This window comes from Platichthys flesus, chromosome 9, assembly GCF_949316205.1.
Source record: "Platichthys flesus chromosome 9, fPlaFle2.1, whole genome shotgun sequence".
In the NCBI taxonomy this organism is placed as follows: Eukaryota; Metazoa; Chordata; class Actinopteri; order Pleuronectiformes; family Pleuronectidae; genus Platichthys; species Platichthys flesus.
The window spans coordinates 20,629,127-20,647,983 of record NC_084953.1 but is presented as its reverse complement, the minus strand read 5'-3'; the positions used below and the strand labels follow the sequence as shown (position 1 = coordinate 20,647,983).

Genomic DNA, 18,857 nt, shown 5'->3' with positions numbered 1-18,857 from the left:
AAAATGTCTCCATTTAATTTTATTTTAGATTTTTCACATTTTATGTATTAATGCATGTGTGTTTCTGGATACTGGAGGCTGACAAATGATGGAGCCTGAATCTAGACCTTGTTTTCATTGCTCCATGGAAAAGTTTGGTATTTCAGAAAGTATGTAGAGGGTGAGATGAGGGCGTTGATATTATGAGTATTTGTTTGATAAATAGGAAGTGTTAAACACACAATGTCTGGAAACAGAGGAAACAACCCTGGCTCTGTCTCTGCCCACGTAGTATTCAGACTGTAGCTTAACAACTCACAATTGGCCATGCCTTTCCTCCAGCTCCATATTAAGTCAAAGCTAAAAGCCACCAAATGCTCCCAAAATATGTTGATTCATAGTGTCTGCATGATATATAATCACAAAAAGTACATGTAAAACATAGGACAAACACACAAGAGAAAGTAATGTTATATTTAACCTCTGACAATTAAGTATTTATGTGTTTTCTCGAACATCACAGAGGTGTAACTTTTAACATTGAATATGGCTGCTTAGCAGTTAGGTTATATGGGTCACATAAATTTGAAATTGCGCATGCTGACTGACTAACAAACAGAACGGATCCATCAGTACGACTAAAAATCTGTGTCTAGAGAAAGTTTTGTTTAAAGTTATTATGAGGTTTGAAAACCTTGAGTATTGTTATTACTGTCCTTTTGTCTCTCTGCAGTGATATCATTTGAACAATGAAAGCATAATTAAATGTGAGCACTACTGTCAAGCACATATTGAGACACAGAAAAATATGTGTGGCTTGAAAGCAAAGTAAACCACAGCGAGGGTGTGTCACATAAGTGTGTCTTTATTGAAGAAGACAGGTCAGAGCATTCACAGAAGAACAGTTCTGTGAGTGACAGTGTGAAACTTCTTGACACAAGGATTGTCTTTTTTAGTAAAAATCTTTTCCAACGTAGGACAGTAACAAAATATTTAATAGGTCACATGAGATAATCAGTCCAAGAACCAAATGTGTTACTCACAGAGAAGATGGTAAGTAAAAGACTAAATGAAGCGGATAGATAAATTGAACATTGCTCAGCTACATTTTTACCAACCCTAATAGATGTTATCTGCAGTGTGTGAACAGATTGATCTTGGTTTGATACAAACACATCCAGAAACATTACCAACATTTTGGATATAAATACAATATAGTCACTGATTAGTGACTGAATTATACAGATAAATACATACTGTGGGTCAAATACAATCTAGTATTCAACATCCTAAAGATTGAAAGCCCGCTAATTCTTTTGTTTGTTTGTTATGTACATGCAGTCCGATACTGTTAGACATGTATAACACACTGTAAACTCTCATTTGGACAGAGGTGCTTGAAAGCTCAAGAGTGGTGACGACAGTTGACTAGACCTCACATGCAGAACAATAGCACAGATAAGGCAGGGAGATGGAAGAGATGGAAAGTTGTGTGTCAGATAAGCTCACAGCTTCAGGAGGAGTTCACATCTATAACAGCAGAGACGGAACACGTAGGCTCACTCACTCTCAGATCATCAAAGCCAGTTCATCATAAGCCTATGAGTATTAGTACATTGGTCCATTATATATTTTTCAGCAACTTGGAACAACAGCACAGAGAAAACACATTGAATATGCAACTATTCAATATACAGTTGATACTCTGAAGTGAGTTTGACACTTAAACTATTCTCCAGAAAAGGGAGAGGAATAAAAAAAAGGTTTAAAGTAGTTAAAATTGCTATTAATTAAATGAAAATGAGGAAAAACTTGGAAGTGGTAGGTTTAATGTGGTGAGGTTTATGTGAGTAATTTGCTCAAGATCGGTTTAAAAGAATTGCCAAGAATTAGACAAGAATATACCGCTCTCGTGTTAGCACGGTACATGTGTAGATGGAGTCAGCTGCTGCTTAGCTCAGCAAAAGGCCTAGCTCCTTACAAAGGTAACAAGGTTTGCCTCTAAGCACCTGTAAAAGTCACTAATTAACAACTTCTCATTTATTTTTTGTCTAAAAACCTGAATTATCCCTTTTACAGGGTTTCTGTAGTGGAATATTCCTTTGCTGTAGAAATGTATTATCTCAGGACAAAGTCAGACTTAACTGTTTCCCTCTGTTTACGGTCTTAGAGCTAAGCTTAAGTCTGCTTTATATTTAACAGACAAATAGCAGCAGATTCATCTCCTCATTTAACTTTAATATAGTGATTATATTTCCCAAAAGGTATTTAAAATGAACAAAACTACAATTATTTTAGCTTAAAACACATTGTTCAGAATGTCTCCAGACATTGAGGAGAAACAGACAAAACCTCTCAAATTTATATCATAAAAGGTCTGAGCTTAAATTACAATATTTTACAATTTTATTAACTTTGAAAGAGTGCCCAGTGCCTCACCTGACAGAAGAACTGAAATAAGTTTCCCTCTAAAGTACTAATGTAATAAAACCCTTGTGCAGTTATTCATCCCAGAGGTTTAAGCAGAAGGACTGGGGTGAGGTCATGGGGTCAGTGGGTCTCATGCAGGCGTGCGTTCATGGCAGGGGCCGTCATGGGACATTGGTGCGGGAAGATGACCAGTAGAGGAGCTGTGGCATTGACACATGGACACGACATGTAGGACACGTCTGTTTCTTCCACAGCCACTGCTCCATCCACTGAAACACATTTTAAATGACATTATTGTCACATCTGTTGAAACCAATTTTCACCCTAGCTGAATGTTAAGGATTTGCACAGGCATCGATTTCCCTCACTGATGCCAGGAGTTAATTTCCAACTTGTTGACCTACAGTAAGTGTTGACGTGTTGACTACATGCAGGCGCGACGCTGACCTGACCCTGAACTGTGAGGACTCTATGTCACATGTTTTTGAAACGATTTTCAAATGGTTATAAAGCTGGTAAAATCCAAAGTACTTTTAATTTCTTTGGTAATATTGCACTTCTTCCTAAAAGTCTTTAGACATAAACATCTACTGAATATGCCAAATCAAATATGATAGGATTTGTTTTATCCCTTACACTATTGAAAGGATTGTGGTTCTGCTAGGTTGAAAACAATCATCTGTTGAGTTAAACAGAAAGATATTGGATCGATTGTCACCTAGTAGCTAACTGTGTCATCACTGAGCATATAGGACCATGGTGAATTAAGCAAACATTTTATATGGAATAAGTGTGCAGGAAACTTCAAGTACTGATCATTTCCTAAACCCCTACTTAAGTTTTTCTAATAAAACAATCGAAATTCCACTGAATTATTATGCTTCATTCACATATTCGGAATCCGCCTTGTTTTGGATTTTGACACTGGGGAGATAGAGTCGTAATGACAGCAGACACAGCAATGGGGCCCATGGGGCAGCTTCACAGGATCAGGTCAGACAAAGTCAAGGCCCTGAGACTTGATCAGCTGATCCACTAGAGTCTCACACCATACAGTAGTAAAGGTACAGGGAGATAAGCCTGATGATTAGGCCATGGGTTCACATCTTCCATCTTGTTCTCCACCTCCTTCCACTGAACAATATCAGCGATGTCTCCGCAGGGAAAGTTGACGACGGAGTGTCTGCTGCTCGTTCTCCAGGTAGATTGGGCCGTCTGCAGACTTCCTCCTCTCGTCCGACAGTCTCCTCACCTGAGAAGCTGCTGCCTCTTTGCCGCTGCCGTGGGGCCGACACTGCTCTAGCCTGCGAGCCGCCTACGGCACGCACCAAACAGAGACATCGCAATCAGTAAGCTTTGAATCTTTGACCACTAGTAAGCTGCAAGTGTGCCCCATGCTCATGCAGGCGAACGCCCAGTGTTCACTCTTCATACCACTTCGCATCATGCGTGTCCGGGACGTGAGCGGCCTTCATGCACCAGGGTTATCTGATATCTGACATGCTGGGACCTGAGGGAATAAGTGATGAAGCCTCTGCATTGAAGGTCAGGGTGAGGGAAACACATGCAGTCAATCAATCTCAGAGGATGTTTTACCTCTTTGTGGAAGCGGTGTGTACAGTGCGGCTCTTGTACGCCTCTGTTCGTACGCATATCCTCGTGACAGATCAGACACAACCTCTCATCACCGCTCTGTAAAAGAAAAGAACCTTGACTCAAAATGAATTGTAATACCACAGTAATGTTGTTTTTGATGCTATTTATAGCATATATTTGTCCATACAACATCAGATCACTGTGTGTATTAACTCCAACCATTTGAGTTTGATGGTTACGAGAAAATGCATAACTTAAGTTTTGAAAATAGTAGAGATATTTAAAGCCAACCAATGATTACAAGCAACAAAGAATACAAACCAAACTGATGAAAACAATATGTAGAACGCATATATGTTGCAAAAACAGGTGATAGACATTCCATCAATATGAGCTTTTGGGACATGTCATGCAGCAGAAATCTGACTGAGATCCTGTCAACACAATAAGTAATGCAACTTTTAAATCTCTCTAAGAGCTCTTTAATCTTTAGGAGGTTCGTAATGCCCGGTTAGTGGAAGACAGAGATCAAACCTGATTTAACCTGATGTTAAATGGATCATGCACCACACACGGGGCTCAGTGTCCTGCTGCAGCTCACCAGAGGCACGGCCCTCTTATCACGGACACAAAGTCTCCTCTCGAAGGACTCTGTGAGCTCCGGGATGGTGCTGATACGGTTCTCTGGGATGGCGTTCTTCTGGCGACTGTTTTCGTCTGAGGAGGACCGGCGAGCCCTCTGGTGGGGTCTGACCTCCGCCTTCTCCTCTCTTGTTTTGATGTGGCTGGGAGAGGGTGCCATCGACGCTGCATGGAGCCTGCTCAACTTCATGACGTCTAACTGGGACTGTGGATCACACAGAGTGTTGATGGACAAGTGTCATTAAAACTCAATCTTACTTTGAACACCACATTGATGCAAACATAGCTGGAAGTAAAGCAACAGTGTCACATTTCCTATTATGGCTGTAAATGCATTGAGAGGTCCTGAGAACAGACGACTCTGCTGAGCCTCTGTCTGTGAATGGCGTTAATCAGTCACTCACTAATATCCTTAAGTAACATGTTAGCCAAGCACCCACCTAATTATAGTATCGACTGAGTTTTATTGATATTTACACAACAGCAATAATCGGATTGTTTCTCTTATATGTTGCAAACCAGGGTTGCTGAGGGAGCGGGTGAATATTGTGATCTCTTCTCCTCATTGATGATTTACTGCCAATTTGCCTGAAAACGTCCTACCTCCCCTTATCTCGCCATGTTAGAGAAAGTGATAAAACATTTCTGGATCTGTTCCTTTGCCTGGATCCATGCCATGATTTTAATTGGATTCTTTCTATGCCCATGTCCCATCCTTCTTCCAAGATTCATGGAAATCTAAAATCATCGGTTATTGCAAAATCCTGATGACAAACCAGAACCTAACAAGTACCTCTGGCAAGGCCCAATAGTCCCCTTAAAACTCAATCAAGCTTAAATTCAATCTACTAATGCTCACACTCATAAACTTCCCTAAATGTCCCTGATTCTTTTCATTAAGATTCATGAGTTATTCCATGGAAAGTTGGAGAAAACGTGTAAAAACAAGGGGAAACAATTCCTTGATCTGCCCCTCATCCAGATCTGCACCAAACTGTTCTTCCAAGACACATACCAGTTCTTACCACCAAGTTTCCAGGTTATCTGTTCTGTATTTTTGCATTATCCTGCTGACAAACAAAGATGCGAACCAACAAACAATCATAAAGACAGGGGTGAAAACTTGTCGGAAGTAGAGAAGAGAAGCATGTTTTTGAATTCTTATGCTGACATTGATATGCATCAGCTGAAGAATCAGGTTTCACAATGTTTTTAACTATTGAGCAGTAACACCTTTGGCCCCTAAAGGACATAACTCAAGATCTCAAAAATCTAATAGAAGCACATTTCTACTTTTGGAAACTCAAATTGTTAGATGGGTTAAATCTATGCAAGGGAAATGTTTGCATCAAAATCCTGTATATCACCATTATCTCAGGTACTTTAAGCTTTGCAGTCTTTAAATTTATTACAGAATATACTGGCAGGAAAAACATGAATTCAGCTGCGCACACACACACACACATTAATTGTCCCTTAACCAGCTCATCCTGCTCAACAGAGTAAACATTTATTTTGTAAACAGTTGAAGAGCACACTGCTCTTCAACTGTGTGCTCTTCAGTTGAAGAGCAGTGTGCTCTTCAACATACAGTACAGTTGAAGAGCACACTGCTCTTCAACTGTACTGTATGTTTCCACATCAAGTGTGAATGCGTTAATGAGTGTGTGTGCGTGTGTGTGTGTGTGTGTGTGTGTGTGCGTGCATGTATGTGTGTGTGTGTGTGTGTGTGTGTGTTTGTGTTGGTGTGTGCTGGGGAAACATCATATAGTTGTGGATCAGGTGAAATTGTTGATGTGAAGGTCAGGACATCATATTACTAAACACATTAACAGATCTGCCGTGTCATTGTCTCATAAAATATACAGTAAAAAAGTTGTGCATTGTCATGAGTCAACCTTTGTCTTTCATTACACTGTCCATAACGTTAACCCACTTTTCCATGTTTTTTTTATTTTAACAACAAAGAAGATACAGTATTTACCCCTTAACTATAAGTTTAAAAACGAAATATGATGTGTTCAGACATTGTAAAAGAAATTGAATAAAATGAAAAGTGTGTGTTTACTGTTTATGTCTGTGTGAATACATTGAACAAAGTCACATGCAATCATCCATGAAATGCCGTCTGTCCTTACCACAGTTGGGAGTGATGCTCTTCGATCACCTTGTGCTCTTGCAGGTCTTCTGAAGCTGTGTTTTCTTTCTTTGGTGTGTCCACCCTCAGCTCCGTGACCCCAGTAACTACTCATCCATTTTGTAAAGTTACCATCGTCGTCCTCGTCATTGTCTGTACTAAATGCAGGCAGGAGCCTGAGTGCCATGGTGGACAAGAGCGTCTCTGTGCAGCACGTCCCTGTTCAGCAGGGGAGAGTGTGTGATCCCAGCTGCGTGGTACACAGGGTAAAGACAACACAGAGCTGACCTACTAAGCTTCTAACTCACTGGCCGCTCAACTACTACAAAGGTAACTCACTTCAATTAGATCCCTCTGGTGCCTCAAGCGCAGTCGCTGTTGTTGTGTTATTCTTGGAAGATCCCGAAATACATGGCAGAGCTTTTGCTCAGGTCTTTAAATAAGTGAATCCCCTGTAATCTATTTGATGTTAGTTGTAGAAAGTGAGAAATGGGGGTGATTGGAATAAACAGGGAGGCAGGGAGGAATGGTATTTTGGCACTGGGTGGCTGATGTGACCACAGCTTTTAATCTTTCCATTACAGTCATGGGCCTGGGGGTAGACATCTGAAACTCCAATTTCCCCATACTTTCCACTCGCTGAGTACATCAAACCTGTCAATATTTATGGAGTGCATGCATCTGGCCACCACTGTGCACTGTGAGCCCGAGGCTTTTGCAATACAGGACCGAGAGAGAGCACGTCGAATCATATTTTCTTGTTTTTCTTGTTTTGTTTTTAGAAGAGCTTTTTAATAAATTAATATGTGAGAAATACAAGTTGAAAAGCAACAGCTGCACAAACTTGTACAAAATCATAAGCATATGTTTATTTGTACAAGACCATAAGGTTACATTATCAACTTGTTGTGTGTCTGTGATCAGTTCCATCAGATGCATCAAAGGAAACTTTTTGCATTTACAGATTAAATCTGACATAATTTAATATTAATTATAATTAGTAACATAAAATATGCAACATACAATAAAAATCATAGTAGACACTCCAGTTATTTCTGGTGTTCATTACAGGTGAGGAGAGTGCTCTGTGAGAGACAAAAGAATATCATATAAAAGCTGTTCTGAAGATGCTATTTAAAGTTGCAAAATCCTGTTATCCAACTCGTCTGACTCGTCTGGTTCTACTATTTATTACATTTTGTTATGTAACTATTAAAACACTAAGTTTTTATCAATTATAAAAATAATTATAATGTTTGAATGAATAAAGTAAATATTAGATAACCCCTGAAAAACGCTTGAGATAAAACGTTTTGAAGTGCAGCAGACTTACTAATGTGTGTAGTTTAGAAATTGTAGACAAAGCAATGTAGTCTTAAGGGAGTTACAATTTTACACTTGAACATGACATTTTTTTCCTTTGGACCTTCACAAACTGAAAAGATTCGATTTCTGCTAATTAGCTCAGAGACCTGAGTCTCACAGATGAGCTCTAATACAGACACACACTGTTATGAGATACTGATGCTGCTTTGCCATGTCGCCTCAAACCTCACCTGAGAACAAGATTACACTAATATGTCACTTTTCCACATAATGGAGCCAATTCATGTCACATCTGCCATGAATATTTCTAAAAATAATCAAATAAAAGCAGTAATTACACTTTAACATACATACATGATGCTAGATTATGCAAATTCAAGAGACAGGGGGCACCTCGGACAGGCTTAGATTATACAAGTCTTTCATTCAAATAATCCAAAATGTATCAATTACAGGAGAATACTCTAGTAATCAATTGACTGCATGTAATTTTTATTCTGACATGTGTTTTAAAAGATCTACTAAATCATTTTGTATAAACACTGGATTTTAGTATGTAAATACATATTTGAAAAAATATTTCCCAGAACCCAGACCTATCAACTGTATAGATTAAAATATGCCTGTTAACAAGTTTTAATAAACAAACTGGAACAATGTTTTACATATATGACAGGTGATGGGTACAGATTTACATTTTGATAGTACCTGCTAACTCTGTCAAAACATCTTCCAGCATTACAGGAGCATACACAAATTTCCGTGGCCATGGTTACCAATCATCTAGTGGCAGGGTCTAACACTAAGCCCGGCTGTGCTAACAATAGCAGGCGCATATTACAGGAATAACAGAGACAGGGTTAGGAATAGTCAAAAGATCAGACATCCTTATTATAACCTCCATCACTATCACTTTTTCCCCTTTGTGGAGCAACAACATCTGCCGGGTTACTGCAGGTTAGTTAGCATGTCCACTGTACAAGGTTATTGTGTTTCATCACGTGTTGTAGTTTTGAGAAATTGATTTTATGGCTTTTCAAAACAAGCCTTTGCAACATGTGTTAAACTGCTCAATGTGGACAGATCGAAACATGTCACATATTTTGCATTTAAGACTTACCTCTAAGCACATATATACAGTTGACTTTGAAAACTGTTCAGTGCTGGTCCCTGTGTGAGGACAGATGGCCCCGGGTGCAAATTAAGATCCAGACAGACCAGCACTTTGAAATGGGACAGAGTGGAGATACAAACACACTGTGATTCACATGCACACTCTCAGTCAAACTCGTAAGATAAATCCACATTGATCAGGATAAAATGAAGTGTGATGGTGTTGGGGCTTAAAATCAACACACAATCTAAAGAGAAAATAGCCTTGACTATTGAAGTAAATTAGATGCATCACAAAACTTCCTGGTGGTGGAAGCAGGAAGTATTCTACACAAAAAGGCACATGTCAAGAGGTATATACATTTTTTTTTTAATCAACTGTATGTTTATGTACAATAGAAGAGTGGGCAAGAGCACAGGTTCACTCACAGAATCAGCAGCGATGCCACCTGGTGGCTGCAGTTTTTAACATTCAAAGTCTCTTCAACAGTTAAAAAATTGCGAAAGTTAAAACATTAATTCTACCACTGGCATCACAAAAAACACAAAAGAATAAATTCACCTCGGGTGCCGGGCAATAATAGTTATTTTATCCCTAGTGTTACCATTATTGTTTCTTTACTTCTCTCTGTAATTCAAGCATTTGTTTTCTGCTTTGCAGCACTTTGTGCTTTATATTGAAAAGTGCCGCATCGAATAAAGTTTTATGATTATAGTGGCAATTAAGTCATCTCACGTGTAAAACAGGAAAAATATATATCAATAGAATTGATGCCTAATCAATTGACCACAATTCACATTGTAATTTGTTGGCCAGTAATAATCTTAGAAAGTTCTACTAGTTTATTTCTAGACATGCCATATTTTATTATGTATGCCTTTAAACCACTCTTGTGTAGAACAATTAAAAAATACACACCTATTTTTTTGTGAATATTTTGTTAGTCTACGGGGCTTCATGGCACTAAATGAAATGCCGTCGCTCGAACATTAGTTCTCTGACCTCTGTGTTTCTCTGAGGTGATGTTTGGACTACAAAACCTCAAGGTGGGACTACAACTACACACTGCCCCGTGGCTTGTCCGCCAATATCCCATCATTCCTCGCTGTGTCTCTCGGCTCAGGCGAAGAAGAAGAAGTGTGCGCAGCTCACGCTGTTTCCTGCTGTTCCTGACGGGCTAGTGGCTAACCAGTGCTCGGTTGTAGATCATGGCTGCTTCTAAGCCGGTGGAGCCGCATGCCGGGACAGGACTTCCCCGCTGGCAGCTGGCCTTGCTGATCGGGACTCCCATCGTGCTGGGAGCGGGGGCGCTTTACCTCTGGAAACGCGGCAGGACGAAGGAGCCGAAAGGCACCGGGGAGCGGAAGACACCAGAGGGCAGCGCCAGTCCCGTGCAGGGCCAAGACGGCGCAGCGCGAGCGAACCGGGAGCTGGAGGACATGGTAACGTCCCCGTTGCCTGGAGACTGCTCGAGCCTCCGCTGCTAACATAGCGGTCACCGCATTAGCGTGACCGAGTAATGCGCACGGTTTAGCGTGAACACCTGTCATCACCGTAACGCCACAGTCAAGGACACCTAACGTTACCGACCCGCAGCACTGACAGCTAGTTCCACGGCGAGGCCGACTGCTACCGCGATGGCTACTGGCTCGTCCGTGGTGAATTAGCCTGTTAGCTTCTGGCTAGGTGCCGCTTACGCTAATGTTTTCACGGGAGCTATGTTAGCATTGTGAGCTGCGGGACTGTATTAACATTTAACACCACATTGGCATCAGCCGGCTAATCATGCGGTTAACATGTGGCAACCAAATGACGCGTGTTAAACCAGCGTTGTTATTAGCATATGTTCCACGACGGGCTAACTATCTGTTCGGAAAGTCAGATGCGGCGGAAGGCTTTCATTTCAAACAGAGGCAGGTTTACTACCCTGCCACTACGAGTGGCTGCCATTACTTTCACTTTGCGCTGTCATGCGTCAGTAACGAACCATATTTAATCTGCACAGAGAAGATTACTCGTTGATAGATCATATTTACAGCTCAGAGTCCACCAGGCCAGAATTATGATGAAACATTTACCCAGTCTTACTTTTAGCGGCAGAGCTCACCTGTTTATTTTCAACCAAAGGTGTCTGTTATATTTTGTGTGCTCGCGTCTTTAGTGCTCGTCTGCTGATGTTCCTGGTTTGGAAGGCTTCCACATGGCAGAGAGCAAGATTTAATAGTTGTCAGATCACATTACTGTTATGAGATTCATTCTTGAAAACATGAGAACTGTCCTGGCGGTCATTAGGTAATTTAATCCCCACTGACATTTGAAAACGGCCTGGATTCATTTCATGAACTGTGTTGTATTGAGTAGTACAGTTCCTTCTATTTGCTTGGCTTGTGATGATGCTGGTTGCAGCTTTCTTTCTTTTTGGACGGATTTTATTGTCAATGTTTTTCATAAATTGAAACAGACTTAGCTTGATTAATGTTTACACTGGTGGTTTATATCTAGTTTGAATGGTTTACTTAATTGCAGTTATTTCGTCAAACATTGCACCTGACACAATCCTCAGACCCAAATAGAAATCTTTTCAAATAGAAACTATTTAATCCTGCTCTGTATAAAGCATTGCAGCATAAAACGAAAGCAGTGCTCTTTCTTTTAAGACAACTTGCCCAAGAGTAATTGAATGACTATCGATGCCATGACTGAACTCAGCACCCATGACACCCGTAAATATCTGTCATTTTGATATGGTGGAATATAAATTATCCTCAATGATCTGATGGGATGGATGTTAATGCTGATGGGACAGTTATGGCCCGTGGGCTTCCTGTTGCAAGCGTCTGCTGTATCTAAGGAAGTAGAAGAAGAGCTGTTCTCCTCTGTCCAGACTCTGCCTGTTAAGGCCGAGTCTGGAGTGGTTTCTATCAACTATTTCCCTGCTCAAACATGCATATTATCAATTGGTTCAAGTTCATAATGTTGTGGTGCAATTCAGTGTTTGATAATGTCAGTGGAATTTCCTTTATTATTACACAAGGATACATTTTGAAACTTGCACTTGGATCTATGCACATCGATGAATGTTTGATTCATTGTAGTTAATTTACATCTTTATTACTCTGCATATGGCTTATTTGCAGTTTTGGATTGTCACTTTAATGGCATTCAATCCTATGCACAGTTAACTTAAAAGCTTATTGTAGTATAAGATGCAGAGTAATAACTGTGTTAAGTAGAAAAGTAATTTTAACTCATTAATACTTGATATCTCTCTCTCTCTTTCTCTTGTTCAGAGCCCTTTGGATCGGGCCCAAGCAGCAAAGAACAAGGGCAACAAGTACTTCAAGGCTTCAAAGTACGAGAACGCCATCCAGTGCTACACCGAGGCCATTGCCCTCTGTCCCACAGAGCAGAAGACTGATTTATCAACATTTTACCAGAACAGAGCAGCAGCCTACGAACAGCAGGTTGGCGTCACCTTCTTTCATTCTGTGCTGAAATTGTTGTTCAAATGAAAGACCCCCACAATTACAGATATCTTTATCAAGAGTGATGAAAAATTCAATTTCTCGGATTGTATGTCATTGCCTTTTTGAGGAGGTTTGTGTTCTGCCTGGCTTCGATTGGTTATTTTGCAGGAAGCTACAGCCTTTCTCCATAAGCAAAGTGTTTTTTTTGAGTATACCTGCAAGTGTCTTGTATGTTTCATTTATGGCGCACTTAATCCTTTCCTGAAGAGCTGTTCACTGGGTTGAGGTTCTTGTAGAAAGAACCATGTTGTTCATTGTTCCTTTCCCTACCCTGGATTTAATATCTACCTGAAATGGATTCAGTGAATAATAAAGGATCCTCTTCTAACAACTTAAACCTTGAAGGGATGACATTCTTCTGCAGAAAACAGCTGTTACTTCACGGGTTTGGTTAAAGTGTTGCAAATCATTAACATTTTCAAATCTTTCCCCCTTGATGTTTGACTGAAGGTCAAAATGTATATCAAAACATAGATGAATGTGTGTATTCAATAACTACTGTGTAAATGGAAACTGTTCTAGTTTACAAAAAGTTTTATATATTGGTTTTCAGATTCAAGTATAACAGTATTTTTCTTTGCACTTGCCTTGGATGAAAATCAGTGTGTGAAAATGTTTTTAGCATGCCTTCAACCTCCCTTTTTTGTAAATGTTTACGATTATGAGTGTGCCCTTAAGTACTGTAAAGCACAAGCTTTAGTCACAGTGAGGAACAGAGCTGTTCATTTTCAAGCAATTTCTTTTACATAAGAATGTAGTAAAATTAAGAAATTACATATGTTTCCACTGAACCCATACACCTTCTCCGGCTATTGGCCAGAGCTCTGGACCATTGCAGAATCAGATACAGATATTGTGTAGAAGATAATTGGGTTATAACTGTTGTTTCAGAGTAAGTGGACAGAAGTAATAGAGGACTGCTCTAAGGCCGTGGGGCTTAATCCCCGCTACATCAAGGCTCTGTTCAGGAGGGCCAAGGCTCTGGAAAAACAAGAGAACAAGAAGGAGTGCTTAGAGGGTGAGACACTTATCTTTCTTAAAAAAACTTGTATTTTCAAATTTCACCCTAAAAAATCTGTTATGCTCATGCCGGTCGGTTTTGTTCCCCACCCCAGATGTCACAGCCGTGTGTATTCTTGAGGCCTTCCAGAACCAGCAGAGCATGCTGCTAGCAGACAAAGTGCTGAAACATCTGGGGAAAGAGAAGGCAAAGGACAAGTACAAGGTATTTATCCACTTTGAGAAACATTTTCTCTTTGTTTCATTCCCCTGATTTGACACAATAAGCTTATGGTTTTAAAATCTCTCTTCTGTAGAACCGTGAGCCGATGATGCCTTCTCCTCAATTCATCAAGTCCTACTTTAGTTCGTTCACTGATGACATCATCTCGCAGCCCCTGCAGAAGGGAGAGAAGAAAGACGAAGACAAGGACAAAGAGGGCGAGGCAGCTGAGGTCACTGAGAGGTCAGAGGACATTTACTTTATTGGTAACTAGAATGGTGTTTGGTGAATGCATACCTCCACCAATAATAACAAATAGCTGTATCCATCCTAAAGTAAAGTTCAGGGATGACATCAATAATCTTAATTCTTCATTATTATACACAGACAATTTCATAGATTTTTTTTTTGATTAGGTTTAGTTTTAGATGTAAAAGTCCCTTATCTGTTTTCCCTCAACCTCTTTAGCTCTGGATATCTGAAGGCTAAGCAGTACATGGAAGAGGAGAACTATGACAAAATCATCAGCGAATGCACCAAGGAGATTGAGTCAGGTGGTCGATACACTGCCGAGGCCCTGCTGCTGCGAGCCACTTTCTTTCTGCTCATTGGTAATGCTACTGCTGCTCAACCTGATTTGGATCGGGTAATCAACATGCAGGACGCCAATGTGAAGGTGAGGCCTGCTGATTTAATAAACCTGCTCTTAGATGAGACATCAATGCCATTCAGCTACTACGAGAGTTGTTTATTACCATTGAACGGCACAACAACATTCTAATTTGTAGCCTGCTAACTCAAAAGGTTCTTCTGGATGTGCAGATAAATCGTAGGATTTGGACATTTTAAGAAAGTGCTCCGTGTAAGACACAGTGTCTCACGGTTTGATAATACTAATCATTGAATATCACATTAAGTTCCTGAAACTAAAGACAGAATACACTGTGAGAAACATACCCGCTTACTGCTAACTGTTTTTATGAAAGCAAGTTATTACTACGTCCTCACGGTTGATCTACTGATTTATTTACATAAACATAGAGATCGTCTACTGAGGACTTGGAGAGCTCCAACTTGACTGTTTTTCCTCTCTGTTCTATGATCTTCACAGCTAAGAGCCAACGCGCTGATTAAACGTGGAAGTATGTACATGCAGCAGCAGCAGCCTATGCTCTCTACAGAGGACTTTAACATGGCAGCTGAGATTGATACACGCAACCCTGATGTGTATCACCACAGGGGTCAGGTAAGAGGTCGAATTGGTATCTTGAACATCTGTTTGGCAACCATTACCCTAAAGTTTGCACTGCCACTGCAATAGAGCAAGCATAACGGTCGTCATGGATATGGTGTACATGTTATACTTCATAAGTGTGCCATGTATTTCCTCTCAGCTGAAGATCCTGTTGGACCAGGTGGACGAGGCAGTGGGAGACTTTGACGAGTGCATCCTGCTCAGACCGGACTCTGCTCTGGCCCAGGCACAGAAATGCTTTGCTCTTGTAAGTTCCTAAAAAAAAATCGAACTTGTCTGACATAATATAAATACGTTTACCCTTTATTCTGATTTTGTCCGTTATACCCGATCAAGCATTCTAAATGTTTTCTTGGCTGATGAGTTTCTTTTGGTCTGGTGTTTCACAGTACAGACAAGCTTATACTGGAAGCAACCCCTCACAAGTACAGACAGCCATGGATGGCTTTGAGGATGTGATCAGGAGGTTCCCTAAGTGTGCAGAAGGCTACGCTCTGTATGCTCAGGTATGAAGTCGACCTGGATTTTTGAAGGAAAATCCAGGTAGAAATAGCTTTTATACCTTGTTGATGGTGTCAGTGTGACCATACAACTTTAAATGTTGCGTTGTGTTCTTATCAGGCATTGACTGATCAGCAGCAGTTTGGAAAAGCAGACGAGATGTATGACAAGTGTATCGAACTGGAGCCGGACAACGCTACCACATATGTCCACAAGGGGTAGGCATTTAATTTCCCCTTGTTATGTCACAGTTCCTTCATAATTCAACTGACTTGTGTCGATGGGACATGTTGGTAATAGTTAAATGTATTTTTCCAGGTTGTTACAGCTTCAGTGGAAACAAGACCTTGATCTGGGTCTGGATCTTATCAGTAAGGCCATTGAAATTGACAACAAGTGTGACTTTGCCTATGAAACTATGGGAACCATTGAAGTGCAAAGGTGAGATGTAACTATTTAATTCAAACCAGTCATTATTACAAGTCGTCTTGAATTGCTTGAAGTAACCAGAGGATTGTCTTTTCAGGGGGAATCTGGACAAGGCGATAGAAATGTTCAACAAGGCCATTAATCTAGCCAAGTCTGAGATGGAGATGGCTCATTTGTACTCATTATGTGATGCAGCGTACGCCCAGACAGAAGTGGCCAGGAAGTATGGGCTGAAACCTCCAACACTGTAACATCTCTTCCAATTGATCGCCAATCTCAGTCTTCATTGCTTAACCCTAACTGTGTTAAAATGCAACATTCGGAGTAACTTTGATCTGTAAAAACAAAACAAAAAACAAAAAAAAGGGTACTAGTATATGAGAAGCAAGGAAGAGCCCTGCATATAAACAGTGTTTACATCACATCAAACGGGTTTGTTATGATGGAAAATAAGGATTTCTATTCCCTATCACGGCAAGGCTGGGATACAGGCCTTGGTATACTCGGTGGGTTGGGGTGGCTGAGGGGAGGGGTCTCAACCAACACTGTCCTTTGCTGGCACTAAATTCAACCAGAACACCAACATAAAACCCTTTTATTGCTCAGAGAAATAATAGGAGAGAATATCTGTGTCCTCTAGAGAGAAAAACATACATGATTGGCCATGTATGCCTGTCTAAATTAGTGGTAACTGTGTAAAATGTAGGAGAATTGAAATGTGTGCAGTCTTTTGAACCGATTAATGACGTCGAGGCTTCTGTGACACAAATCTACAGAAATACTGTGAGAGCTTTATGTAGTTCTAATGGACTGTTCACTTATTAATTTATGCTGATCTAAAGTGTTTTTGTCCAGCTACTTCCATATTGTAACTTACATCATCAGTTCTGAATGCAAGATTAAAATTATAGTCATACGTGTAATGTCTGTGTTTGGAATTGATCCCATAGATGTGGGGCAACAGAGCGCTTAGTTTAGCAAGTGTATTTTTTGTTTGTTTTATTTTTTTTAATGATGGGATTGCCTGTTTTCAATTTTATATACTTTGTGCAGCATGTTCACTTTATTAATAAATTTAAATGCAATGCTCGTGCTGTCTTGAACACTATGAAAACCCTGTCTATAAGATAGTTTGGACAAAACACTTTGGATTAGAAAACCCTAACAAACTAGTTTTTTGGGGAAGTTATTTTTTAACTTCCTCTGGTTTCAGATTTCAAAAGGGATTGGTGAGACAATGTTTTTTTCCAAGATCACCTCAATTGAGAAACAGGACTTTTTTTTATTTTATTGTAAAAGGTTTATTTTCATGGAGTTTCATCTTTTGACAGGATAAACCCGACGTGGTGATTTGATTTATTTTTCTCTCCTTTTGAAATGATCTTTTCACAGCCCACGTGTTGTTTTTCCAGCCTGCATGCAGCCCTGAGGAACTGTTGGTTCAGTGTATGATTTGGTTCTCAAGTCGCATCTGTGCACTGCGAAAAGCTAATGTTGCCACAAGAGCTGACTGTGTATGTGAGGAGCATTTTCAATTTCTAGAAAATTGAATCACTCCTGTTGTCTGTGACCTTCATTCATCAAGCAGCAGTAATGGGTTCATTTCATTAAATGTGTGGTAATGCCAAAGAACCAAATCATGCATCCCAGGTGCAGCTGGCGAGGACTTCTCAACCTAAGTCATCTTTCTCAAAATTAGGGAAATGGTTGTAACCTGAGCAGTTAATCTGCAAGCATCCAGTACATTCTGTCTGTTTGATAGAGAATCAGTGATATATATGGTGACCAAAGTGAACGACAATGTGAATCCTAATAAAGTTATAATTCCTGGAATGAATTTCACATCTGTTTCTTCTGCTTTACTGTTTAGTTTTGTAATTACTGCTCGATTTCAACACACTGACAACTCTTGTCCTCTGTGAGTCAGTGAGAAACTTTTTGTCTTTCGAATCTTTTTTCAATGTTCTTGCTTGTGTGGGTTCTGGTGCCGGTGATCTTTGACAGTCATTTGGGTTATTTATATGAAATATGAAGCCCTTGATGGAGCTCAATTGAATTATAAACTGATTCAAATGTTCAACGGTCTGGAGATTGTCCATGAACAGAGGCTCTCAGTTATTGTTTGACTTGTCATAACCAGTGCCACCCTGGTGCCACCTTTATGAATGGATGGTGAAACCAAGAGTACAAATGATATGCTGCCACCTACAGGCTAAGAAGATATCAGCTATTTTGTGATAGACACGTTTAACGTCTCTGTTTAATCTAATGTAATAGTCATACAAACCCTCAGTGGATATTAAACATTAGAATACATTCAATTGGTTTAATGCTAAGCGTTTCCAAGAAGATGACTTCTACAGGGCTCATTCATCAATGACAACGCAACAACAGTTTCTGTCAAGTGCGGACCAAGCATTTTATAAAGCTTCCCCAAAGGTCAAGGAAAATAGCATTAATATATATATTAATATATATTAATTCACAAGGTTTACCCAGAATTTGGTTATCACTTTAAGAAAACAACATTCTGAACTTTAACATCTCCCATATTCCTTTGTATTAGCATGGTCTAAATGTGTTCATTATAGGATGGAGCAAGCCCAAGCCCTCTTGTCAGCGGTCAACAGGGGAAGAAAAAGATGATGATGAAGGTGATGATGATGATGAAGATGGGGGGGGGGGGTGCTAATCAGTGG

The 18,857-nt window shown here is 40.1% G+C and overlaps 2 protein-coding genes across 5 annotated transcripts; one reads left to right on the top strand and one right to left on the bottom strand.

Annotated features, from left to right (window-relative positions):
- Nucleotides 1-828: 828 nt before the first annotated feature.
- Nucleotides 829-7,257, bottom strand: lnp1 (leukemia NUP98 fusion partner 1). Of its 4 annotated transcripts, XM_062396407.1 has the most exons (5): nucleotides 6,786-7,256; nucleotides 4,607-4,852; nucleotides 4,006-4,101; nucleotides 3,844-3,919; nucleotides 3,647-3,724 (listed from the first exon to the last, which is right to left on the bottom strand). In XM_062396407.1, the coding sequence occupies exons 1-4, from the start codon at nucleotides 6,969-6,971 to the stop codon at nucleotides 3,881-3,883; spliced, it is 567 nt and encodes a 188-aa protein (XP_062252391.1). In that variant the 5' UTR covers nucleotides 6,972-7,256; the 3' UTR covers nucleotides 3,647-3,724; nucleotides 3,844-3,880. The 4 variants fall into 4 exon arrangements, with proteins under 4 accessions (XP_062252388.1, XP_062252390.1, XP_062252391.1 ...); XM_062396404.1 differs by lacking the exon at nucleotides 3,844-3,919 and having other exon boundaries at nucleotides 829-3,724; nucleotides 6,786-7,255; XM_062396406.1 differs by having other exon boundaries at nucleotides 3,640-3,919.
- A 3,084-nt stretch (nucleotides 7,258-10,341) lies between these two features.
- On the top strand, nucleotides 10,342-17,995 carry tomm70a (translocase of outer mitochondrial membrane 70 homolog A (S. cerevisiae)). The gene is made up of 12 exons (XM_062395234.1): nucleotides 10,342-10,666; nucleotides 12,515-12,688; nucleotides 13,643-13,769; nucleotides 13,867-13,976; nucleotides 14,068-14,216; nucleotides 14,442-14,649; nucleotides 15,085-15,219; nucleotides 15,368-15,475; nucleotides 15,618-15,734; nucleotides 15,850-15,947; nucleotides 16,048-16,170; nucleotides 16,256-17,995. Exons 1-12 carry the CDS (start codon nucleotides 10,433-10,435, stop codon nucleotides 16,407-16,409), a joined length of 1,737 nt encoding a protein of 578 aa, XP_062251218.1. The 5' UTR covers nucleotides 10,342-10,432; the 3' UTR covers nucleotides 16,410-17,995.
- The last annotated feature ends 862 nt before the right edge of the window (nucleotides 17,996-18,857 follow it).